A 27132-nucleotide genomic window follows, 5' to 3' on the forward strand; every position below is an offset into this window, starting at 1 on the left:
TGCTCTTTAATACAAAAGATAACTTGACTAAAATACTGTAAATCAGTAGGCAGTCATTTAAAAAAACATCACAGTATTGTACACTGCGATAAAAAGATAGATATTCATCATGAGAATTCAATATTAGCACATATCTAATGCTGAGGCGACTGGATTTGTGTTTTACTCTTTCACATGTTTCACTGAGGACAGAAAATATTTAGCAACATTTTCAACCTTAATATATAAAATACATACTTTTCTTGTCCCACATACATTCATGCAATCCTGTCTAAACATCCTGTTAACCACAAAAAACAAGAAGGAAACAAAGACAGAGAAAGGAAGAAATTGCTATTCTGTCCCACTCATCCCTCTTATACACGTCTCTTTTCTCTATTAGTACTCTGGGCGAGGACTCGGCACTCAAGGTTACCCTCACTTTAAACTGCCGAAGATAAAAAGCGCCATCCTCATTAGCATCTATAGGTAAAACCTGGCTAATCTTATTCACACTTATCCTTCTCGCTGTGACATCTTGGCCCTGTTCTTCTATTCTTTCTCCCGCTAAAGATTATGACCTCATTTCCTGAGCATTTTCTCCCTTAAATCTGCTTACGAATCATAAAATAAGGGACGTTTCAAAGTGTCTCCTAGATCCATCTCTTTTTTTCTCTGAGGTAATTGAACACAATAATAGACACTGCCAGAGAGGTGCATGAATCTCCATAATAATAGTGATTCCTAGGAAGACTTATATCCCTTTTTAAAACTGTTTTGTTTTTCCATATAGCCGCGACATCTGTTTAAAGGATCAGGCTGGCTTTAGGAAAGGAAGCCGTATTTTTGATAAAGGATGTTATATTTAGCTGCTACACAGGGCTGTTATATTTCCTTTTTTAAGCCGAGGCAGGATAAAATGGGGATGATACAAAATTCTTTTGGCCCTTATTTAGCCATGAGTCAGGGGTTAACGGCAGGATATCTTATGGGATCTTAATAAAAACAGCACAATAATAATAAGGAATTCAGGAATGTATTCGGGACTATTTAAACATTAAGTATTTTGAGACATAAAGTTTGGAGCACCACTGACTGATTTAGATTGATCAGATTTAGTTTGTGTTCAAAAATAACACTTGGAGAATGTTTACACATATAAAAATGAAATGCGTGGATGTGTTTGGAAAGTTCTGTGAGACTCACCCATGCCTGAGCTGACGTCTCCGTTCTCAGGGTCTGCACCGTGGTTGTTAGTACCGTGGTAACTGTTCAAAACCTCCAGTTTAATCTTCTTCTTCATGGCCTCGGCTAAAGTAGCAGCTGTCAGACCTGTAACACACACACACAGAGAAAGAAAGAGAGAGAGAGAGAAAGGAGACAGGAGCAAAAGATGACAAAAAATTGAAGAAAGAAGAAAAATGGAACCGTACAAGTCAGTGACATGATTAAACTTCTTATATTACTACATTTCTATACTGTACAAGTTTAAATACAGAGCTAGACAAGTGATAAATGCATTAGCAAGCCCACTGGGCAGGTAAAAGCTCTAGTGTGCTGACCAATCCCATAAGTTGATCCCCCAGAAACCTAATCGACTAGCCTAGAAAGTGCGAGCTAACATAACATGATGTAATAACATGCTTACGTGATGTAATAACATTTGGTAGTAAGATAGTTAGCTAGTAAAGTGTGTTAATACAGACTAAGGTAAACATGTATAAAGTATATGAATTCCCATGGAGGGGAAGACTGTATAGCCTTTATACACTGTATAGCTTTTAATGAAGCACATCATATTGGCAATCTTGACAAAAAGTCACTGGTTAACGTTTTGGCTATGAGATGTAGTGTTCTGTCTTCTCATTGCAAGTAAAATATTTTTGATTCTTGATTTTCTCTCGATATGTTTAACTGTGAGGTGACGTACTCTGCATGTTCCTTATTTTGAAAAATTTGTTGTTCTTTTCTGGTTGTTGAACCTATTTGTGTAGTGTATGTTAAGATATTAATAACAAAAAATAATAAATTTCTCTTTCTGATGTGATATAGATCTGATTTTCTGATTTTCCTTCATCTTTTAGATTCTTGAAATGTCTTTTTGTTCATAAATTGTAAAACAAATATATAATTTCCTTTTTTTCCCCAGTCAAAACCACAAACTTCTGCACTTGACTGTATATATTATGCAAAATCTAATTAAAGTCTTACATTACAATTCATTACAATTCTTCTATAAAAACAGATCAAACATCTATGTCAAAAAAGAAATAAATCAATTTTTATACTGTTAGAGTTTCATATAATGAAGAGAAAGGCAGTTCCACTGAGCTGAGTGACAGGAGAAGTGGACAATGTCAAATTAAAATGCCAAAGTGACTAGTCTATTAATATCTACTAGTGCTGTCAAACGACTGGCTCTCCAAGCATTCACAGTCTGCTCTGAGAACTGCTATTGTGTCAGTGACGTTAAGAATGATTGGGTGTGTGAGGATAATCAGTTATATGATATATTGCAATATTCAGGTTCAGTGTGAGTAGAACCAGAGCAGCATGTCCCATATCACACACTGTTAATTACTGTGCACAGTATTACAGTATTAGACACCTGTCTCTACTGAACCACACTGACTATGTGAATGTGTGTGTGTGTGTGTGTGTGTGTGTGTGTGTGTAGTCAGTGTTATAATTCAATTAGGCCTAGATTAGCATCATGTCACTGCCTTGTCCCACTCTCCCACAAACACTAAGTTCATGAAACAACTACAGCAAAACTAACCTGCTGAGAGTTGCCACCATGTCTGAGACAGACATTCACATACCAATGCACTTGAGAGTTTACTAAATATGTATACCGTGGCCAAGGAAATATACTATATTGGCTGGCAGGTGTTCATTATTTTCTTGTCTCTAGACACCTCTACCAATCCTGTTCATGCTATGTAATCATGTTGGAATATAACTGTGGTAACGACCATAAATAATAGTTTAAGCTAGGCCTGAGTTTACATTTTACATTTACAGTTTATGGTACATTCGCTGTCAAGCCCCTTAACAAAAATAGGAAAACGAATTACACACTTTTACATGGTAAGTAGTCATTTATAGGCTACAATTTCTGGTTTTTAAAAGTTGGTAAGGATACATTGTGTATGTAATCAACTGTTCATAACTTTTCAGGAGGCTGGCTAGTAGAAATTCTCTGAAATTCTTTATACTCTTTGTGTCTCTATACATACATAAAAGACAAAGGCATTTTGATAACCGATGATGCAGAGGCAAACATTAAGTCTACTAAAACTGCTAAAACCATTATTGTTGCCCTGAATTAGAAGTCTAAAACATAATTTGAAATTAGCAACACACATATAATTTACAGGAACTGCTGTAATCATCAAAACGGCTGCTTTGCCTCTAACAATATGGTGAAGCTTTATTTTACTAAGAAAGTTAACGCTAGTCAAACTACCACTGGCATATTTCCTGAAATGTTGTTGTGCCAGGCTAATCAATGTTAGACTACACTGAAAGTAACAGTTTCCCCAAACTTCGAATGTATTTATTTGAAAAGTTTGAAGTTTAATAGTATATGTCAATTATACAAATTAATTCATTAAATTGAATCAAATACTCATTACAGTCCTACATATAAGACAGTTATTATGAAAATTTATGAAATGTGGCAATGTAGTGTAGCTTTTTTTTATGGCTTTGCTTATAATTTAGCCTGAGATCATTGTATGAGTTTAGCTACACTTTAGTAGGTTTGTCCACCATGTGTTTTTGTTTACAACTGTGACAATTGTTGGAGAAGCAAAGTACCAGCACTGCTATTAGCTGCTACCATAAAAACACCAACAAATGGGTAAAAGCACTATACCTAGAAAAGACTAAAAAATGAGCATGTTACAATTAGGCAAAAATCACCAGTTTAATATGGAAATTATTATGCTATCAAATAAAAACAGGTTTGGCAGAAATCATCCTAAACTCTCAAGGAAACTGAAGAGTTTCACTAAATGTAACTCTGATTCGAGATCATGTGCTGGCTGCAAATTACCGTAATTGCTGAAGTAGCAGGCCTACTGTAAAAACCCTAAAAAATGTGCATCAATTAGATTAATGCAAAATGTCTAACATATATCTGACTTCACTGTATAAACAGCACTGAGGACAGATATAATCTAGAAAATACAGTCCTGTCATATAAAAGTATATTTGGCAAAAACTTTCCCAAACACTCCAGAGAAGTGCATTTCACACACCCAGACTAGCCTAAACTGAGTCCTGCTACTTTTAGCTACCTGGCATTTAGACAAACTGAAACTGTCTACAATTTATGTGCAAGTTAAAAGGAGACACCGTATGTGTGTGTGTGTGTGTGTGTATTTTTTTTTTCTCAGTCGCTCTCCAAATGCTTTCACAAAATGTCAAGATCAGAGCATGAAAGCCAAGGCCCCCATTCAGCCAGCAGAGAGAACGATATCAAAGCGTTCTTCTTTCTCCCTCTTTGAGCCTCTCAAAGGAAAAAAACTGTCCTCTTTCCATCTTCCTCTCTCTTTTTTTCCCTCCCTCCATCCCCCAGAGGCTTTTGAGTTCCCATCTCCATAGTTGACATTGATAGTGTGACCTCTGTTGAAGATAAAAGAAAACTTGAGGCTGCCTGCATTAGAGATCCCACCCCCTCAACACACCTTTCTTTTGCTTGCTCTCTCTTTCTCTCTCTCTCACCCACTATCTCTCACCTGCTCTTTCCAAATGAGTACAAACGTATGGGCCTCTCTTTCTAGAGCTCTCTTTGAGGAGTGGCGGGAAAAGAGCATATTCACAGACACACACTCACACACATACACACACAAAGGCAAGGGCAGCTCAGATGTCGTAGCAGATGAGTGTTTAGCTTCACAGACGCGCCGGGAGGGAAAGGTGGCGGTTTATACTGTACATTTCTGCTCATTACCTCAGCAGACTTGCGCTAGTTCAAGTATAAGCTTTGCAAGTCAATACATAATGAAAAATAAGACTGTTTCTTACTCAAATTAAGTTCTTTAATGTAAAAAAAAGAACCTGAGGACTCCCATAAGATGCATGGGTTAGAGCACTTAGTTTAATGTTTAATGTTTTCTGTACTAAAACACCTCATTTAACTCGATGACTTAATTATCAAAGCGTAGGTGATTTTAATCAAGGCATGCTAGCAACATGAGATCAGAAAGTGTAACATCTTGGTCCTCGAGGACTGCCTTTGGGAAACACAGGGAAAAGGGAAATGAAGGAAGGTCTTAATTGGACTCTATCTTGGTTTTTTTCACTGAGAGCGTTCATTAGGTGTGTGCTGATATTACATTTTTATACTACAATAATTGCCTAGCTGTCAAGTCTGACCTGATTCTGTCCCTGATCACCCGCAATACGACTCTGTGTATTGTATGTCGTGGTTTATCCCTATTTGCAAACCACTTTCCTTATATCAGTGTTTCCTAGTAGTTAATTAATCACATCTGTTTCTTAGTTATATACTGTATTATATATTTAAACAATTTGCCTGTATAGGTAAAATATACTGTATTGCTATTGTATGTGTATAAACTGCATTAATAACCTGTGGTTTTCCGACTCATGCTGTTTTCCTAGTGTCAAGTTTAAACTCTTCTTGGTTTTGATGCTTGCGTGGAATTTCAGGTTTCCTCCAGTTTCTCCGGTTTCCTATTCCCTCCCAAAAACATGCCAGTAGGTGGACTGGTGAAAATAAATTGCCCCTTAGGTGTGAATGAGTGTGTGAGTGTGTGTGTGATGCCTTGCAATGGACTGGCGTCCATCCAGGGTGTATTCCCGCCACATACCCACTTGCGTCCATCTGCAAACACCCACATCTTTTTATTGTGGTTCACGAAAATTTTCATAACATTGCAGATGACTGTGTTTATTAGCAGTAGCTCCGATAATCACTTTTACGATATGTTGAAGGAGGGTGCCCATGTACAGCATTTTTGGGCAGCTTTAGCCTCCCATTTGATATAAAGTCTTCTAAGGTGCCTTACTGGATGCAGTATCCCATAATTTCCTTCATGGGAGTTCCATTAAAATTTTAAAAAAATGGTGGACAGAACTGTTACTCAGCTTCCAAGGATGCAAAGGTCCCACTTAATCACAGAAATCATAGTACCATATTGTGGTAATATCTTAAACCATGATGAAGCTTTAGACAATATTTATAGTATGAAAAAAATATTAACGCAATTTTTTTTTTCTCCAAATTTCAAGGATCTCTTCTCTCATCAGAATTTGGTGCTGAAATTGGATACTGCCTTCAAATTCATCGAAAGTAAGGATACCTTCCAAATGGGACTCTGGAAATGCAAATGTTGCCCCAAAACTCTGCTTGTCTAGGCATCCTCGTCCTGAATGGAATGCAGCGGTAGTGACAATGTGCCATTGAATATTAGGATATATCATATAACCAATTGTGGGCACAAGTCTATTGTAACATGTCTGATTCTACGTTACCTGTGTGAGACATGATTCCTGAGGACATGAGTCCAGAGACGGAGTGGGGCAGGATGTGTGGACTCTCGGGGGACGTCACACTCTGAGTCCTTTTCGGAGGTCGGCCAGGTCTGGAGCTGAAAAGCAGAGAACACCGAGCTAGTTCAATTCAATTGCCTACACTGAATACGAGTGCGATCTGAAACTATTGTGCTGCAGGGACAAAAGGGATCAGGTGTATCAAAGGGCAGAACACGTTAATACCATCCTTCACACACACATTTTCACACACACGCACAATCTGATTCTTTTATTTGGATCAGTATAAAGTGTCCTGATCTAAATGATCATAACAAAGTGGGGAATGAATAAATAAATAGGAATAAATAGAGAACCAGGCATTTATTTTATATGTAAATGACTTGACATGTAAATATACATTTATACAGTAAAAAAAGAGAAAGCGAGAGTCTTGGACAGATTCACAATGCAGAGTAAGCATCAGTAAATGCTCTCAAGGACATTCACCGTTCTGCCGTCTCTCTCTTTTTCCAGTAATTAGATCACACAGTAGACTCATCTGCCTTTTCCACAATCAGCCATTTTTCCCTCATGAATTATTGATACCGTGCGCCTCGTTACCTGCTCCTCGGCATTCACGCACTTCATCTGAATTCGAGTTTACACACGGCAAGATCAGCTCTCTGCTTAACGCAGTGACCTGGATTTCTTCTCACATTACTCACACTCACCTCATTTATAGCTCGCCTGTTGGATATGAGATAAAAAGTGACAATTGGGCTAGCTGGCTAGCTAACAGTTTCTCACAAGACGACACTTGACTCAGATGTCAAAGGATTAATGCTGCCTTTTTATCCACTTGTTTCCATGTATTTAGATACAGAATTTAAGAAGCGATAACACTGTGGTAAAAAGTGTAGCTACAAATCTGCCTAGCTAGCAAACAGAACACGATTTCTCACTTACACCAAATGTAGTCCATCATCCTAGACATATCTGTGGTATGAAATTATCTTTAGTTTCGTACTGCAGCTATAAGGCTAATGTAGCTAACATAATTTAGCATTGTGCAAACTGTCACACGCTCACCTCTAAGTGTATTGAGTTGTTCAGTATCTTAAAGAGACTTGCTTATGTGGTTCCTGACTTATCTATAATGAACACAAGGATGTCATAGAGCTAAAAAAAACAAAAAAACTAACAATAGTAGCATTTTGAGTCACTTTTTCCTCAGCACAGTTTGTTTTTATGCTAGAATCATTTAATTTATTAAACCTTTTTATGTACAAATACTACCAAGGCAAAATAAAGACAAGCTGTAAGGATTTAGACATGAGTTTTTCACTTTGGTAGCTAAATTAGCCTCATTTTGGGTAAGTGAAATTCTGTGTACACTTCATTTTTGTCCAAACTGTTTCTTTAAAACGAACACTCAGTGAACGTTCATCCGGGCTGTAGCTAATACACCACCTCACGCACACACACACACACGCACACACACCGTGAGCGCCAATCATCCCTCATAAAATATTAAGCTCTCCACCATTTGCCCTTTCAAAATCTCCCTCTCGCCGCTCCCTAATTGTTCCGTTTCTTTATCTGTCTGCCGCAGAGAGTAAATAAATGAACAAAATGGCTTTTTCTTAATGGCAGCGAGTGACCTTTTAAACTGTAAGGGAGGATTATGACAGGTTTAGCTCTTTCACCTCATCTCATCCACAACTCACACTGCCACAGAACAGTGTGTTGTACAGTATCACAATAATTATATTCATTTTTAGCACAGGCTGCCTTAGCAAAGAGCTAAGAAAATGCCCAAACAGGTCTACACATACCACATACAACAGGATAAGTCTTGCAGTTAGGTCATCTTTTGTTCAGGACGTGTGTGCCGTTCTCATATAACATATCACATTATCAAATACAGCCCCATTTCCCTCCATGCCCTTTTCTCTGTAGCATTACGCTTTAAATGTGAGATATCATATTATCTTCATGTGTTTTTTGTATTATTCCAGTGTGTCTATGAAACACTTTTAAAATCGTTTTTACTCTGAAAAACTAAGCATTACAAAATTAATGAATTGTTGTAGAGTGCCTTCTTCAACAGAAACCATCCAGTCAGTAATATTCATAGGCAGACCATTGGTGCTGATTAATATTTATTTGCTGACTTGCAAAATTTCATCTGTGAGTCTGAGATTAATGCAGCATATGATGAAGAAGACGAGCAAAATACTGAAGACGTTTCAACAGTAGCAACTTAGCAACTTAGAAATCAGCGAGGTAATGTTAGCTTAGGCCAGTAAATAAGCTAGCTAATAGCATACTTCAGCTAAAGAGAAGCATTTTGCAAGTCAGTACAAGCAGACATCCGAAATCACCACAATCAATTTTATGTTACAAAAATAGCCGAAAGCAAATTTTACACATGGAGAGTTTTGACTTGTATGCACCAGGAATAGCACACTTTCCAAGGCTCTTTCCAGCTTTGGTTGCAATTTTTATGCAATTTTCTTAGTAATGTTTTCGGAATGTTACTAGATCCATTTCTAAAAGGGAAAAACTCCACTGAATGGTTCAAAGTAGAAGCTTTACGGGTTTCGCCTGAGGAACAAGTCTTAAGGAAAAAACCTTCAGCGTTTAACAGGGTATCCCAAAAGTCACCATACACAGGGGACTATGTTTGCCAGCACCACATCTATTGTGCCTTCATCAGGGGATGTTCGTGGACATCCACTTCTCGGTTGGTCCGCAACACTTCCAGTCTTTTTGAATTTGTTAATAAGTTTGGCAACAGTGTCTTGTGTGATACGCTTGCCATGTTTCCTGTTAAAGTCCATCCCAACCTTGCGACAACTTCCCGATGCAGCCATGAGAATGATTTCAATACGTTCTACTTTTGTCAAAGGCATTCATAAAGACTACCTGAAAAAAATATATAATATAAACTAAGTATGAAAAATTTTGGAAGACATTTTGCTAAAAAGTGTTATTTCCCCTATGTATGGAGACTTTTGGGACACCCTGTATTTTTAATGTTAGCTTGAATCACATGGCTTCAGCCACAGTTGTACTGTACACCCTTCAAAAATGGGTTCGTTTAGAAGTTTAAAGGGTTCCGGACAATCAAACCGAAGATGTTTTAATATTTAATGGAATCTTTTTTAACATTACGTGTATTATGCACCAGTGAGCCAATCACAGTAGAGTATGCAGATAATATGAAAATCAGTCCCTGTGTGACATCTTGAAGTCTTGAATGTCATATAAAAATAGAGAGGATTGTTTTCAGAAGAAACCGCTCTAAGTGCAGATGTTGCTGCAACTTATTATAGTCTAAATACCACCAAATCCAGAAATATTTCACAGGAAAACCTTTTTAGCACAAGCACATCCACAGTTATGCAAACACACATACACACACATGCACACACTGATTTTAGCAGCACAAACATATCCGCTGCATCAATTCAAACTGAGAACATGATGCTGCTTGACTTTCTGTTAATGCTGTAATCATGAGGAGTTATTACTGTATCAGTGCTAATAAAACGCAGGCCCTCCATTGCACACACACACACACACACACAGAGTTCTCTCTCCTCTCTCCAGAAGCGAGCTGGACACCTAATGGCATTTTTAATCATTCCTAATGGGCAGCGTTTTAATTAAACCCATACTGACGGCACCAGATTAAATGCGGCTTTAATCCGAGCCACGCAAATGACTAGCTCCAGGAAGCGCAAAGCCTGATCGGCAGGGATGATATAATTCTCGCCATAATAAAAGCAAATATAAAGTATTAATCGTGCCTCCTTTGGTTAACAAAATGGACACGATCTTTATCGGTGCCACCACCGTAGAAAGTTCATCTGACTAATGCGTGGATGGGAAAACGTAATAAACAGGGGATTTCATCAGAGAGAGAGAGAGAGAGAGAGAGAGAGAACAAAAATGTAACTTAGCACTCAGGGTGCCTTTGAGGACATTTAATTAAAATCTAATCCCACATTCATTAAGGCTCCCATAAATTAAGCTGTCATTCATAAGATTTATGGATTCTCATTTGCATACCCCACAATTCATCAATTACAAAGGTATGAAAGGGGGCACAACACCCTGTGGGCTGCCCACTGCCTGGCAAACAACGGAGAGAGAGAGAGAGAGAGAGAGAGAGAGAGAGAGAGAGAACAGCAGGCTGTCAAGTTCCTTCTTAATCTAATTGTGTTGGAAACCCCTGGCAAATACTGTCTGCCGTCGCCCATATGCACCTTTCAATTCTGCATTGCTCACACTTCAAATGCACTCTCCTTGTACGGTCACGGTGCCAAGACAGATGGCACAGATCTTAAAGAACCCCTGAACATGTCATTTGAAACATTTTAAATAATTTATGTAAAATAATAAACTATTTAATATGTTTTAATGGTCAGGACACTACAAAAAATGGCCTATGCCTTTACCCACATTAAAAATTCAAGTATCTATGAATATGCATAAATATGCTAATTGGATCCGCCCATATGCCCTCCTGTGATTTCAAATAGCTAGATGACTAGATAAGCGCTTGTAAACTAGCTCACATTTGTCACTGTTAAAAACGAGCTGAATTTCTGTATCTGAGCTTAGCTTAGTTTCGCATTATAATATTCCGAGCTCAATCTTCATTGGTCAGAAGGTGTTGATTTATTTTCTATAACAGCAGCTCTGACAGGAGTTCTGACTTCAAGGTTTATATCAATGCAATCATTCTAATATGTTTCTATAGTAACAATTTACCCAAGGACTTGTAATTCTAATTGTTGATATGATGTTTTCTGTGTGGAGATGTTTATTTTTGGAAGGAGTCTCCAGTGTATGTGCTTTGTAACAATCAGAGTTAACGTTGTAACGTAAGTTTTCTGACATGGTAACGTCTTGAGGACGGAGGACACTGGACTTTCTTTTTACATGACAAACTGATTAATTTCCTATAACAGCACACTCTGTTGTCTTTTATTAATTACTAAGCAAAAAGATTTCTACAACAACCACAATTGTGCTTATCATTAATATTAGATAAATTAGCTGGTTAGTGTGCAGATTCTGTGGTAAAAGGTTTACAGTTTGTCCTTTAAACTCAGACGCAATCAGGCCAAATTCATAGAATTGAGCTCAATGATATTTTTAACAGAAGTACTAAGGTTTCTGTTTCAAAGAGAAAAATGTGAACTTGTTTATTGTTATTCACTTCATGGGACATTCTGTCCTATTCATGAGACCTGACCTGCACTTGATCCAATTTCCATATGTTCAGCAAAAACACTACAACCCAGTCGGTTTATTAAAGAAAGGGATCATTTGTTTTCCTGTTTATTTCAGGCGAACAGGAAGTGACCTAAATGAGCATAGAAAGTGTTCTGATGAGCGTTGTACACAGTTAACTCTAAAAACAGTTAAACTGATTGGATAATATTTGTTGTTTCTGCATGTGGTAGGAAGAGACGTGTCCTAGTTGAGTGTTTGCTGCTGGTGCGTGAACACACATCCACCCACATACACACACATACACCGCACATATACACACACACATACACACCTGTCTCCTATTCACTGCTTCATTAACTCTGCATATTAATCAGCTCTTTCCTTACGCTCTCTTCGGTCTCCTATTCCTCTATTCCTCTGAACATCTAGACATCCATTCTTACATAAAGTGCAACTTTTCCCTCACACAGCGTCTTTACCCTTATTAATGAGTGTTAGCTCAGACATCAAGGTTACATTGTGATGACCAGCAGGTCATGAATTCAAATCCCAAGACTGACAGAGAGGACAGGACCTTCAACCCTTAGCCTCTCACCTCTTTGACTGCATTGTATTCTGCTTGCTTCACATAAATGCAAATCAATAAATGTAAAACTCTAGGGGTGAGCAATGAAATTTACACAAATTTCCATAACCCTACCTAGGACCCTAGCTGTTTGGTGTCTGTTCTGCATTTTCTCTTATGAGCAGCATATCTCAATCTCCATATACCTGAAAAATCATGCAAAATTCCTGCTATTAATAAAACTAATTTCTCCATTGACCTCCTTTCTAACAATTCAGCCTGTGTTCTCAAATTTCACAAATCAAGGTTGTTCAGGTTTTAACGCCCTGACACACGCCAGATTGCCAGGGGAAGTGGGTGGGGTGTGTAGGGTTGGGTGCATTGCCAATTTGCTTATAGAATCTAGATTTCCTGATGAAGGTTAAAGTGTAGGTGCTTCTGTGCCTTTTTCTGTCTATATTATGTTTTTTCATGGAACCACTACATCAACCAGCTTATTATATGATATAGAAAATTGTCTTTTAAAACAAAGTTTCAACAATTGAGCATTTTTAATCATTTGCTTCTTGTCTGCTTTAGTTAGATATATATTTGCAACAAAATGCACCATAGTAAACTGTACCGTAATAAATAGTACATCAAAACTGTATGCCACTATACTGTATGTAATGGTAGCTGGTGTGCTACTTTAACATATTATTTATGAGCTCCCAGGTGGGAGAACAAGAGAAAACCCTTGTTGGGAGACGGCGAGTTCGAATCCAATGATGCCACAACAACCCATTTCCAATCGTGGGCCTCTGTGAGCTCATGTATGCAGAAGAGGGCAGATAGCACTTTCCTCCATGTGTGTTTAGCTCCCTTGTGACATAGCATGAAAAGATTCAAAAAGATGCGGTGGCTTCATGTGTCTCAGAGGAAGCACATGCTAGTCTTTGCCCTCCCCAGTTGTCATGTGATAGGGGAGAACCTGATAGTGGGTGGAGACTGGCAGATAACTAAATTGTGAGAAAACGAAGTACAGTAGCATACAGCTGGAGACACAAGTGAACTTGTAATGTAGCTACACCGGGAAAGACAATTAGATGAAGTATGACTCAGATGATGTACTAAAACCACTGAAAAGTAAAGTGTGGACTGTTGGACACTTTGCGCTCAGCTCTTTAAGCATGTTTTGCCTTAGAATAAAGTCGACGAAACAAGCAAGAAAAACAAGGAGAAAATGGTTTAAACAAGAAATTTTGGATGTTTGTTTACGTCTGTGGATGCTGGTCTATATCGCCTATGTCAGTTTTGTGACATATCGTGTGGTAATTTGTTATTTCTGATTAGTGCGAAATGTTAGTGTTCAGTTCGAGCTTTGTGAACATACTCGAGTACTTGTATAAAGAAATAATAGAGCGCACAGTACAAAATTTGAGATGCGGCAACTTTTACAACTCGCAACTTTTGCAGCAACTAGCCACGATGTTAGGTCTTTTTATTTACATTTTTTTAAACATACACTACTTGAAGATCACTGCCCCCTGCTGGTACGGAGAAATATTTCCTTTCATACAGGCACAGAATGTGTGTGCATGTTAATGTCTGTTGAGCAAGACCCGCCCCCAGAGGTGGGACATAGATGTTTTAGAGAACATTTAATTGGATGAACATAAAACTAGTACAGAGTGAGTCATCAAAAAGTTTTCCTGTAAGTAACAATCTATAAAATTAAAATAAGAATACCTTCAAAACTTTTTTGGAGAAAAATTTTTTTTTGGATTTTTTTGTATATAAACTGCCAGAACACCAATTTTTATTTCAATTGATTTTCAATTCTTCTCTTCATGGGACTGGACATCTGGTCCAGTCACAGTCCCTCTTCTTCATTTAAAAGTCGCTTTGGATAAAAGCTCCAGCCAAATGAATAATGTAAGTGTCTGAGCACAAAATTTTTCTTTAAGGAAGCTCCAAACAAAAGACATTGAAACCTCTCACTGCCCTTTTCTGAATAGTGTATTATTTGAATTTTCATATTAATAATACACAACCACTAACACACAAACACACACACACAAATTTGAGTGGAACGACCCTTTGAGGAAACAGAGGGGGTTTACGCCAGGGTCAAAGCTGGAAGGCGAGAAACAAACATCCCTTATTCAGACCTCAAACAGGAAGTTGCTTCACGATGGGCCGTAATTGGAGCCCTTATCGGGTCCCTGTGTGAAAGCCGCTGCCCAAATAAGCCACTATTTATGCTGCAGTCTGTGCTGCAGTGTGTAATGAAAGCTATGTAAATAGTGCTGTGAACTTCAGAGAGAGAGAGAGAGAGAGAGAGAGAGAGAGAGAGAGAGAGAGAGAGAAAGAGTGAGAGAGAGAGCAAGAGAGAGAGAGTGAGAGAGAGGTTAAACATCTGTGTCTTACATACAAACATTACTTGTACATTCCCATTCTCATCACACACACACTCACACACACAAAACAGGAAATATCAGCAACGGAAATAATAGTACAGCAAACATCTTACAAACAGAGCTTTTTCCAAAACACACACACACACTATTTCAGGACAAACATAAACTAACCAAAACCTCCTCCGGGTGCTGTGAGTCTATAGAGATTTCAGTAATTCCCACAATTCCCTCTGACTTTCTTCAAAATAACAGCTGCTCCTGAAACAACCTGATTATTAAAGTACAAATTTGTACTTGAAGCACATCATTTATAACATGATTACATTAAGCAGAAAGCAAATACTCTGTATAAATCATCACATCGCTACCTGTCCAAGTGTGTAATATATGTGTTTATTAGGATGATAATGTGTTGCAATGCCTGATAGTGAGTAAAACCTATTACAGAGACCTTGTAGTCTATGTAGGGTGTTAGCACAGAGATCATTCTTTATGTGTTCAGCTAACGCAGGGACGTCTCTGTTACTTCTGGATGATTAATGCAGGAACTAGGCTGAGTTTCCCCCAAAGCACTGCAGTACAAAGATCATTGTGAAAGGGGAGAGGAAACATCACGCTCTACCAGTTTAAATGAACTTTACGATACTTTTGGGAAACTGGGCCATAAAGGATTAAGGTCACCCTAAACTTCATAAAATGTGTTTTGTTTATTTGATTAAATTTTATTATGATCAACTCTTGATCATTGTGTAAAACTGTAACTAATTTTTTCACCAGTTTCTCCCAAATTTGGTCACCCACAAGCCAGCTCTCCACTATTATACGACAGCTACCAACCTTCGAGGATGAAGGCTAGCATCTGCTTCCCCTGTCAACCTCATTTGATCGCTGCTGTTCTTCATGTTGCACTGCAGGGCAGCGTAACACACTTGGAGGAAAGCGCTATCTACCCTTTTCCGCACACATGAACTCACAGATACCCGTGATTTGCTAGTCTTTCTGTGATGGTACAGAGCGTATGCCATCCCTCCCACCCAGAGAGCACGGTCAATTTTGCTCTCTTGCTCTGTCCTTCTAATTCTATTAGAATATCTGATTTATTAGTGTTAAAGTGTTATTTAGTGTTAAGGGACAGGCAAGTATTACTGTGTCATAAAACAAAGGAGCCTATCAGGTTCCAATATGCAAAGGAGTTGGGGGTGGGGCAGTTTCCAATTTGCATATTCATAAAACCAAACAAAAATTGTGCGTGCCTATAGGCCATTTGTTTGTTTATCGCCATGTCAAGCAATGACAGGGTGATATGACAATACTAATATTGATATCACAGTATATTAACCACATTGGATATTGCAAAATTTCTTTAAAGTGTGTTGGGGGCATTAAAATCTATTAATTTGTTACACTGTTCATTGTTAAATCCATTTTTTACAAATGATAAATTAAGAAATCTCTGAATGTTCAGTTTTTCTTAAAAAGGCCCTTGGTTTGTTGCCACTTTGTTAGAAAAATTAAATTTCCTCTAACGGCACAATATAGTATCTTTGCCATCCTGTCCACCTTTAAATTTCTATACAAAAAAGTTGTGGTTTTTAAAACTAGTTTGAGGTGACTAAAATATTTACAGAAAAAAAAGAAAAAAAGAAATCTCCAGCAACAATGACAGCACCCGTGCTTCATAGAAGGCAATGCTGTTTTAAAAGTGAAGCGGATACCATGTATGGTGATTTTTTTTACTGTCTTGCCTTGTTTCTTTGTAAAATGTATTTATTTAACATCACAACACAGCAAGTCTGATTAGTTATAACTGACAGAAGAACTGAGAGAAAGAGAGAGTGATCAAGAGACTAACATAAACACATGAATCAGCGGGATCAAATAGTTCTTGAAGCGACTCTCAAAGACAACATGAACTACACATAATCAAAACACAGAAAAAGGAAAAGAAAAGGACAGTTAATTCAAACTGGTGGTATGCTGTGGGTTCAAACGGCGGTTATTAGCTGTTTTTCTTAAAGTAAAGTTCACAAAGATAGATACTTCTGACAGTTTAAACTACACAACACTCCACTGCATTACTAAGCCTGGAAAATGAAAATTTATAGTAAAAAAAAATAGAGTTTGTTTTGCCATTTGCTGTGGTATCCTGTTTTTAATTTCAATCCAAATCAGGATTATATCTCAATCAGGAAGTAGATCTGGATGGTTGGCTTTGCAAATACACAAGTTTTTATGAATTTTGCTATCTGAAGTCACCCAGAAGATGACCGATTCCCTGGTCTGGTTTCTCTCAAGGTTTCTTCCTCATCTTCTTCTCAGGAATTTTTTTGTTTCCATTGTTGCCTCTGGTTTGCTCATTAGGGATCTAAATGTACGTCCAGATTTCTGTGAAGCTGCTTTGTGACAATGTCTATTGTTGAAAGTGCTATATAAATAAAAATGAATTGAGTTAAGCATTATGGGAAGTGGTAACTCAGAGGTGAAACTACTGGAAAAAAGGTTACTGGAAATCCCAGCTCTGCTAGAGAGCCACCTCGGAGGTAAACAGCTAACTCTCATTTCCTCAGCTCAAGATTTAAAATATATTCTTTGGTTTTAAAAAAAGGCCAAATGTATAAAAATAAATGTAAAAGTGTTCCTCTCAGCATGTAGCACTTTACATCAGTCAGATACTGTTAGTTTGGCATGAAGGCTTCCTAATATGTTCCCCCTAACATCAAACATGGACAATGGAACATCAAGCATGGACAATGAAGGATTTGGGAGTTTTGTCTTTTTTTTCAGCTGTAGGACTGTATCCTCCCCATCAAACTGAGTCCTGCTTTTTAATTAGATTCCAGTCATCTCAAACAGCTCGTCATTCTCGGGTCACGGTGATCAGCACTGCAGCTATAAATATGCCGTTCAGTTCGGTGTCGGCCAAACGTCAAAAGGTTAATTAAAAAAGCTGGTTTTAAGCTGTTATTATTGTCTCTCATTACAGCTATAACCAACAGGGAGCTGACAGGAGGGTCAGAGTTCAAACATGTGACTTTATACTGTAATACACAGGTAGTGCCGACTTTTAATGGCACTGTTATATTACTGGATTATATAACACACACGGCCCCAAAAAGAAAGAAAGAAAGAAAGAAACTGGAGGTGGATGACATGAAAGAAATGATTACAAAGAAGTGAAAGAAAGATTAGTGAGTGAGAGAAACAGAGAGGAAGAACAAAGGGAGAGGTAGACAGATGTGCAGAGTTTTTGCCCCAGTGACCTGGAGTAAAGAGTTTCAGTGAGACACACAGGAGTCTCGTCACTGTCTCTCATCTGTCTTATTCACATTGCGTGTTAGGGGTTTGGGTGAGTGTGTGTGTGTGTGTGTGTGTGTGTGTGGCTTTTCCTCCTCATGTCCTTGGTGTATGTGGGACAGTGCAGGACGAGTTCACCCTGACACACACACACTGCAGTGGTGTGTGTAGAAGCTGTATATAGGCCACAGTGTACAGCGTGTCTTTGGCCTCACTGAGAAGCCGTGTGTCCCTTCTGTCCTCCACTCAGCCCAGGTCCTCAACAAAAATAGGCAAATCCACACGGTGCCATATAAATCACTGTGTATCCTCCAAGGCAGCTGGCAGATATGGGGCACGTGTGTGTGTGTGTGTGTGTGTGTGTGTATCTTTAAGGTCTAAGGGTTCCCTTTAAACCTAATGGAGGGAAAATACAAAGTTTATATACAGTGCTTTCGTCTTTGTGTGTGGGTTTGCAGCAACTTTTTTGTTATCTCTCTCTCTTGCTCTCTCTCTCTCTCTCTCTCTCTCTCTCTCTCACACACACACACACACACACACACACACCCATCCTTTCCTCTCGGCGTGTGTGTTTTATTGTCATCTTGCTGTCTGCAGCATGCGGTGCATTAAACCCCCACTTCCCTTTTTCCCTTTCCCACACCACACACAGTGTGTTTACACATAACTCATTAAGGCCCATTCTCCCACAGAGACCATACATCCATACACACACATCCACACACACACACACGCGCACACACACACACATACACACACACACACCCCGCAGGCTACTGTACCACAGCCTTTTAACAAGCACACGGCAGTTTACTTTCTAACCCGCGAAAACAGAACTACACTAAACGCCACGTTACCAAGTTACGCTGAAAACACACCTAGAACGCTAATTTCTTTCCATCCAGGGAGTGCATCCATATGTGTGCGTGTGTGTATTAATTAGTTTTATAGGCTTACATTTTCAGCTAAAGAAGTTAGCATCCTCCATGGGTTATAAATGTGGGACAAATGTAGCTATTTGGAAGAACGGAAGTCCAGAGTGACTGAATTTTACACCATTTCTTGTGTACACTAAATGTAGTCAGTGATCCAAGATATAGTTGGTGTCCAACGTTTGTTTCTTTGGTTTTAACCTGTTTTAAAAGACATCATTTGTCTGAGTAAAACTATTCGTACCTACAGGAATCCCTCACGCTAATAAGCCATAGGGGTTTCGTTGGCTTTTGTATACTGCAAATTTCCTTCAAACTGATTAACAATATGATTGACAGGTAAATAGAAACACCTCCTTATCCTGATTGGTTAGATGTTGGCGGTTGACTTCATTTATTTTTTTCTCCGAACTCTAGGGCGCCACTAAGACCAGATATTTAATTTTTAAGCTGTCAGAATGTGAGAAGAACTTCACCAAATATCAGGGCTGGGTAATCTAATGATATAATATTGATATTGTGAGAAATTATGCCACAATACTCTTTTCTGAGATATTACTGCATATTTTTGTATAGTTTTTAAAAAAAGATTTTATAACAATTACATTGGAAGTAGCTGATTTGAATTTGGTCGTGAAATCCTCCTTTTCATTGTTATCTTATTTTTGTAAATCAATAATAACATTGCAATAGAGCTCCGTTTTTTCAACACTACTCCTCTGCTGAAAGTTTGTAAACAATCACTTATATCATGATACATATTGTGTATTGTAGAAATGATTTCAATTATTGTGATATTGTACTTTATCACATCGCATGCTGCCCAAATATTACAGAAAGTGTCTTCCTTAAAAGTCACTGACTGCACATTTAAAACTCCTCTCCGTAATTCTGTCGAATTGGCTCATGTTGCTAAGAAAATTAGATCAGATTACAGGTTCTGTTTTGGTGAGCAGAAAATTCAAACCTGCCCAAAATCGTAACCCTCATGTGTTTGAAATGAATTCTGCCTCACTTGTAAGTCACTTTGGATTAAAGCACCTGCTAAATGAATGAATGTAAATACTTCATATCACCACATTTGGAAAAGGATTTTGTTTCATTTCATTCACAGTAATTCGATCTGAAGCTAAGCACTGTAATTCAGTTTATGTTTGAGAAACAACCCAGAAAATTAATGAACCGTTTTCACCCCTTATTCTGCAACACTGTCTGTGTGTGTGTTTGTGTGTGCACCAGGGTTTGTGCCTTTATGATCAAACAAGCAGAATGGTGCGTTAATAATCAAACCAAGTCAAAAACATCACCTCACTCCAACACACACACACACACAAAGTCACAATCACAATGCAGATTTCTGTGCACTACAGAGGGAGCCGGAACACTGAGACTCCCTGAGGTGGAAATAATGAAAAACCCTTTCATGGAAAAGTCATCAAGCCGAGAGATGGGGGGGACCACTAGTGTGTGTGTGTGAGTGTGTGTGTTTGTGTGTGTGTGTGTGCGTGTCTACTTGTGTATGTGTGTACGTGTGTGTGAGGGGGGGTCAGAACGCGTGACCTCTCATTTCATACTTTAATTAAAATCTCCCTCTGACGTCTTTCCCTCCTCTACTCCATGCTGGCTCACTTTCCTACTGCCAGAATGCGCGCGCACACACACACACACACACACACACACACACACACACACAGAGTATTTAGCAGGACATATTTCTGTTGCTCTATTGTCTCCGTATGAGAGCAGCTCAGTGGGTCAGGATTCTACATGATGAATAACAGTGTCGGAGGTTTGAATCTTCCATGTGCCCTTGATTACATCCTCATCCATAGTCAAGGTCTTCAGCTGTGTCCCTTTCCTTCTCTGTTACTCCATAAACTTAGCACTGGGGTGTGTATCTGTCCATCTCTGATGATTTTATATCAATCTCAATACATTACATGATTCATGAAAAATACATTTAAAACAGAAGATGATTCGATACAATATGATTCAGAGTTGTTTCAATGCAAGCCAGTGTGATTTAGTTTGATTTTAATAATAGGTTTTGCTTTGAGGAGTGTCACGCTAGAACTGGTGCAAAAAAAAAAAAAAAAAAAATCTGATAACATTTCTAAATAATAAAAACTAGTAATGAAAGAGTTGGGCATGTAGACTCATACTTCTGTCCGATGCACACCGTTCAGAATCATAAATATTGAACACTGGTGCATTGATTCGAATCGGTCAGTCTGAACTCCTTTACTGAGCATATGTACGCACAAAATGGTCATTTTGTCTCTACACACAATACACAGGAGCGCAATTAAACGGTAAACAGCAACCAGTGCTAATAGGTAATGGAGCTAAAAAATGCTTCATTAGCAGCCAGATGGAAAATTGAATCTCGATTAAATCTCAGCCCCATGTGTTTTACTAAGGTCACATTCAGTTATACAGCGGTAAGAAAAACGCAGCTAGGCTGCTGCTGGGCAAAGGCTAGCCTACTGTGTGTGTGTGAGAGAGAGAGTGTAAGTGTGCACATATGTGTGACACAGGCATAAGCCAATAATCTGTTGTATACATTATATATAAAAAATTCTATACAGCAATAGTCAACATACAATATTGCTAGGATGGACACTTTTATTATTATTATAGACAAATTATTGTCTCAGTATTATATTTACGAGGACACTTCTTATGTAAGTGGGCAACATTTCTGGGTAGAGTTTGCACTTCCAAGATAAATTAAGTCCTATTAAGAAAAAATAGAGACAACTTTCTTCTAATTTTGGACAAATCTGTCACAGTATCACCTACATCCTTTACATGATGAATGAGCTGCAAGTGTTACTAAAAAATTTGCCATTTTCATAACCTGATATTGTGATAATATTGCATATTTGTGATTAAAGGGATAGTTCACTTCAAATTCACATAATCATAAACTAAATATAGCCAAGACAAGTCTGGCGTCTAATGTTTGTTTCTTTAGTTGTCTACTCAAGCTATGAGAATGTTACTATCAAGTAAAGGAAATCACCCCAAAATCTTTTCCATAAATATCTGCCTCAGACCACAGCCAATTCTTTAAGTGCCTGTGAAATCAAAACTTTTCACTATGGACACATACTATGTGCTAGCATATATTTGAAAAATGACATGAAAAAGAAACTAAAACATACAACATATGTCCCTCCTCCTAAAACTAATGTTGCATTCAATTTAATTTGGAAGTAGGAATTCTGAATTGAGAATTACATAATTTTCAAGCTACAAAGTATGAAAAAACATGGACACCCCCATGAAAGCGTATGTTTTTTTAAGCAACAAGCTAGCCAGCTATTATTAGTGATCATGAGTTTATGATGTTTTTCTTTCTCAAAACAAGAGTAATAAACTGATCCGTGTTATAGATTTAACCAAGTAATGTGTCTATGTTGATTGATCTAAAGTTAATACTACTGTAAACCTACTTGCTTAAGTAGTGGAGTGATATTTCATTTACCACTGACTGCTGCCATGTTGACATGAGGACATATGCTGTACTGGGGGGTTGAGGACTCTTTCCTGATTTTCTGAGTAAAGAATTCCAAGCTGAGGGGGCGTTTTCTTTTTTCTTTTTTCTCCTAGCCAGAGGTTGGAAAACCTAGCTTGACATATCTTGGACTGTATTGCTTGTTAGAATTAAGACAACAAGCAATTAAACACATCAGCATACATAATTCCTTCAACTCTCAAGCTGTTTTATGGTTAAGACATTACATGACTTCCTGTAATCTATAAACATGATCAAAAATGTCAACGTGTAACTGAACACTGTGACGTGATTGCCATTTTGGACAACTAGAATTTGCTTTTTCCTCAGTAAAATTCAGTATCATTCTGTCCCCTAGGCCCTCCTGTGTGTGTGTGTGTGTGTATGTGTGTGTGTGTGTGTATGAAAGCTGGTATGAAAGCCAGATGATAATATAATATAGATGCAACTTAATTAATAAAATGAGTTAACACTCAATATTGATGTGAAAAATAAGAAAATGAGCCTTAAACCTGTAAAAGATTTTGGGTGAGACAGATTTCAATTAGCCTCATAACTCCAGTACAAAAGCAAAGAAGCAAATGTCAGACCCCAAACATGCCTTGGCAGATTGTGTAGATTGTGTAAATTAAATTTTTTACCAAATTATTCCTTTAAGCAGTTATAATTTAATATCAACACATGTCCAGTGTAGGAGCAGCTGCTTCCCGCAGGTGGCTCACACAGTGAAAGCTGAACAAAGCGAGAGCAGTTTAACAGCCTCGAGCTTAAACTAAACTAGCTCTTGTGTTTGCTCATGTAATGCTGATCTGAGGTCAGTGTTTCTCTTGTTTTTGCAATGGTGTAGACAGGATTTAGAACTGATCCTGGATCTGTGTGTAATGACACATAGCTGATAAAAGTGATCTGTCAGCTGCTTGTCATTGTTTATAGTCGACAGTCTGTACAGGCAAACTGAGGATTAAGTGACAAAGAGACAATGGTAATAACGAAAGAGCTATTTTAGAAATCACACACACAAACACACACACACATGCACACACACATTTGGAGTGCTGACATTTGGAGTTTTATCCTGGATAGCAAATTTCTGCACCACATGCTGAGCACTGACAGAAGCTATTGAGTTTTGTTTGACTGCAAGACACACACACACACACACACTCACACACACACACACAAACAAACATGAAAGACATTAATAATGCCTGTTCCACTGTTCCATGTCAGGTGATATTTTCCACCCTTCTCATCAGTCCTACTGTCCACCCACGTCCCTAACACACACATACACACACACACACACACACACACACACACACACACACACATACACACACACACTGTGACTAAGACATCATCTGTACCGAACCGTTGTTCTAGAACACGATCACGCTTTCTTTTCTAACGTGGCATACAGGGCTATCGGGTGTCTCGGCAGCTGCTGCGGGGTTTTTCGCTGGAGTCGACGGGCTTAGAAAGATCAAAACACACACACACACACACACACACACTCACACACACTCACATACATCGGGTATCTGCTTCCAACGGATCTATTCAACACAAACTCCAAGGCCGTGTGTAATGCCAGATGGAAAACACACGGGAGAACTTAAAGGCTGGAAGGACAATGCAAACTTGATGGGTTACAATCTACACACACAAAAACACAAACACAAACACACACACACACACTGATTCCATCCCCCTGCTGTAAGCCTCTGTTCAATGCATGTTTAAGCTCCACAGAATCAAGCATCAACTGTGCTGACTGATGCCAGCTCATGTTTCCTCAGGGGTGGACATGAAGGTCAAGACAGGAAAGAGATGCAGAAAAGTGTGTGTGTGTGTGTGTGTGTGTGTGTGTGTGTGTGTGTGTGTGTGTGTGTGTGAGGGAGAGTGTATGTGAAATACCCCTGAGAAAGCAAACACTTCAATATCAATCAATAGCTGGCTATTACCTACCACCAAGGTCTCCAATGTTTTTCCTTCAGAACTAATCGGATCCTTGAGTGTTTGGACGATTCGCAATATAACATTTGTTTCGATTTTTGTATATAAGTGGAACAGAGTCGACACACCTAGGGATATAAAATGTCCATATCATGTTAAATGCTTAACCTATTATCACTAATATTAGCTGTCTCACTAGCAAACCTGGCAAATGGTTTTAATCTCTTAATAAAATAGTTTTACCTCGCATTAGCTAGCTGGCTACAATACCAAGTTTTGTAGCAAGCTAGCTAATGTGAGGTAAAACTACTTTCTTAAGAGATTAAAAGCAGCAGCCATGTTTGCTAGCAAGTCAGCTAATGTGACTTAAACTCTTTTAATATTTTAATGAAAGACTTTAAGTCACATTTGCTGACTTGCTAGCAAACATGGCTGCTGCTTTCAATCTCTTAAGAAAGTAGTTTCACTTCACATTAGCTAGCTTGCTAATTTGCTACAAAGCTTGGCTACTGCTTTTAATAATTTGATAAAAGTTTTACCTCATTTTAGCTAACTTTGCTACAAAACTTGACTACTGCTTTTAACTGTTTAATAAAAGTTTTACCTCACGTTAGCTGACCTGCTAGCAAACCTGGCTGCTGCTTTTAATCTCTTAATAAAGTAGTTTTACCTCACAGCAGCTAACTTGTTACCAAACATAACTATTGCTTTTACTATTTTAATAAAATAGTTTTACCTTACATTAGGTAACTTTGCACAAACCTTGGCTACTGCTTTTTATCTTTTAATGAAATGTTTTTACCTCACATTAGCTAGCACATAACGTATTATCACTAACGTTAGCTGTCTCACTAGCAAACTTGGGTAACGTTTTTAATCTATTACTAAACTAGCAAAAAGGAAAAAAAATTGTTCGGTTATGTTTGCTATTGCCATCTCTTTCCTTTGAATTTGTCCAAAATAAGGATCTAGGTAATAGCTGTCTAAACTTTATCTCGGTATCAGCATCATTCCTCTTGTTGTATACTGGCTTATAAATTAGAAGCACATACATAACACTGACATATATTTCAAAATTAAAGGTTTAACTGCTGTATCTCTGCTGTTTAGTACACACAAATGTCCCATTTTAAGTATTACTTAAGGTTTCAGCAAAGCTAACTCTGGAGTCTCTGGAGTCAGTTCACAAACACACACAGCCCCCCCCTCCAAACACACACACACATAGCTGTGTGCAGGAAGAATGTTGATAGAAAGGTCACTTCACAGGGCTAATGAGGTGTGATGCATCATTCGGCCATTTAAGACTTTCTGGAAGTCGGAGTGTTTTCTGAGGAAAGTGGATTGCTAAATAAATAAATAAATAAATAAATAAATGTATAGAAAGCACCTGCCGATTGTAAGTAAGACGGAGCGGAACTGTAAGTGAGCGGCGTAAGCGCTTTTCTTTTTTTTTTACGGCTTATGAGTTGCAAAATCTGCTGAGAGCAAAATGTCTTTTATGGACATCCAAGACCTTTATTGTGGCGGATGCATCTTTAATGGCTTCAACAGCTTGTGCAGAATAGAAGATTATATCCCGAAGAACACACGCTGGGCAGATAAAGTTACAATAGTGCAAACCGTAAGGCTGCTAACACAAGGACATTTTAGTGTCAGTCAAAAACACTCTTTACAGGGCAATACGTAAACATTATTGATGGCATGTACATGTCTGATGCAGCCATTCAGCAAGCAATCAGAGGCTGTCTGGGGCTTTAATCTTTCATGTCAATGCTGTATGTAAGATGGAGGAGGAACTAACTGCAGTTTTCAGCTCAAATCCTCAGATCTATGATCCAATTCAAAATCTGTGAGGAGGCAAATTATTAGGCTAGTACTAAAATAGTGTGATGGCTAGCTAGGATGAAATGCTATAGAAATAATAGAAAAAAATTACAAATTTGATCATTCTTTAGACCTTGGCTGTTTTGGATTTTTTTTTTTATTATCAGGGATGCATTTTGAACTTCTTTCTCTGTTAAAAAAAAAAAGGTTATTTCATTGTGTTATGAGTTACGAGAGAAGCTTGTGCTTGTATTGTCTATCAGATTAGCGAGCCAATTCACGTAAGTAAAGTGGCTCAGTCATATTGAAAAAAAGAAATGTCATAAATTATAGGTGTTGAAAATTTCAAATGAAAATGCACTAGGTTAAGAAATATCAGGTGTTCACTGCAGAAAACGCATTAGCTGTGTTGCTGTGCAATTCGACCACTTGTGCCTTCTGGCACTTATCTAGGTTTTATCTATACGCAATAAACCAGCTGATCTAAAACAAAAGATCCTTGTTAAAGCAACTCTAATGCATTATGGATTATAAAAGCCTGATCTGAGATCAGTTATGTGGTTCGTGTTATGGCAAGTTCAGCAGGTTGAGCTGATCCTGGATCAGTGTGAAAGAGTGCGAATATAAGAGTGATAAATGACTGGAGACACACTGACTCAGCACAAAGGGCGTCTAGATAAATGCAGGCAGATAGAAGTACAGAGATGGAGAAGCCGATGAAGTGATGAGGATGTGTCTTTCCAAACAGACACTGAGGTAATTGCCTGGGATTAATGCATAATAGTTAAGACTGCAGTGAGGACGGCATCACATTAGCCAGTAATATCACTGGGGCAAAGGTGGTAGTGTGAGCAAGTACAAGTCTTTCTGTGTGTGTGTGTGTGTGTGTGTGTGAGTGAGAAA

At 38.2% G+C, this 27132-nt stretch overlaps 1 protein-coding gene across 2 annotated transcripts in view; it reads right to left on the bottom strand.

The window, feature by feature from the left end:
• Nucleotides 1–27132, bottom strand: part of dachc (dachshund c) — a 64226-nt gene that overhangs the window by 30334 nt on the left and 6760 nt on the right. For both annotated transcript variants that reach the window (XM_026931986.3, XM_026931985.3), the window contains exons 2-3: nucleotides 6487–6602; nucleotides 1186–1311 (exon numbers count right to left, since the gene is read on the bottom strand). In XM_026931986.3, the coding sequence (XP_026787787.1) occupies nucleotides 1186–1311; nucleotides 6487–6602 (242 nt within the window). The remainder of the gene's footprint in view (nucleotides 1–1185; nucleotides 1312–6486; nucleotides 6603–27132) is intronic.

This window comes from Pangasianodon hypophthalmus, chromosome 26, assembly GCF_027358585.1.
Source record: "Pangasianodon hypophthalmus isolate fPanHyp1 chromosome 26, fPanHyp1.pri, whole genome shotgun sequence".
Lineage (NCBI taxonomy): Eukaryota > Metazoa > Chordata > Actinopteri > Siluriformes > Pangasiidae > Pangasianodon > Pangasianodon hypophthalmus.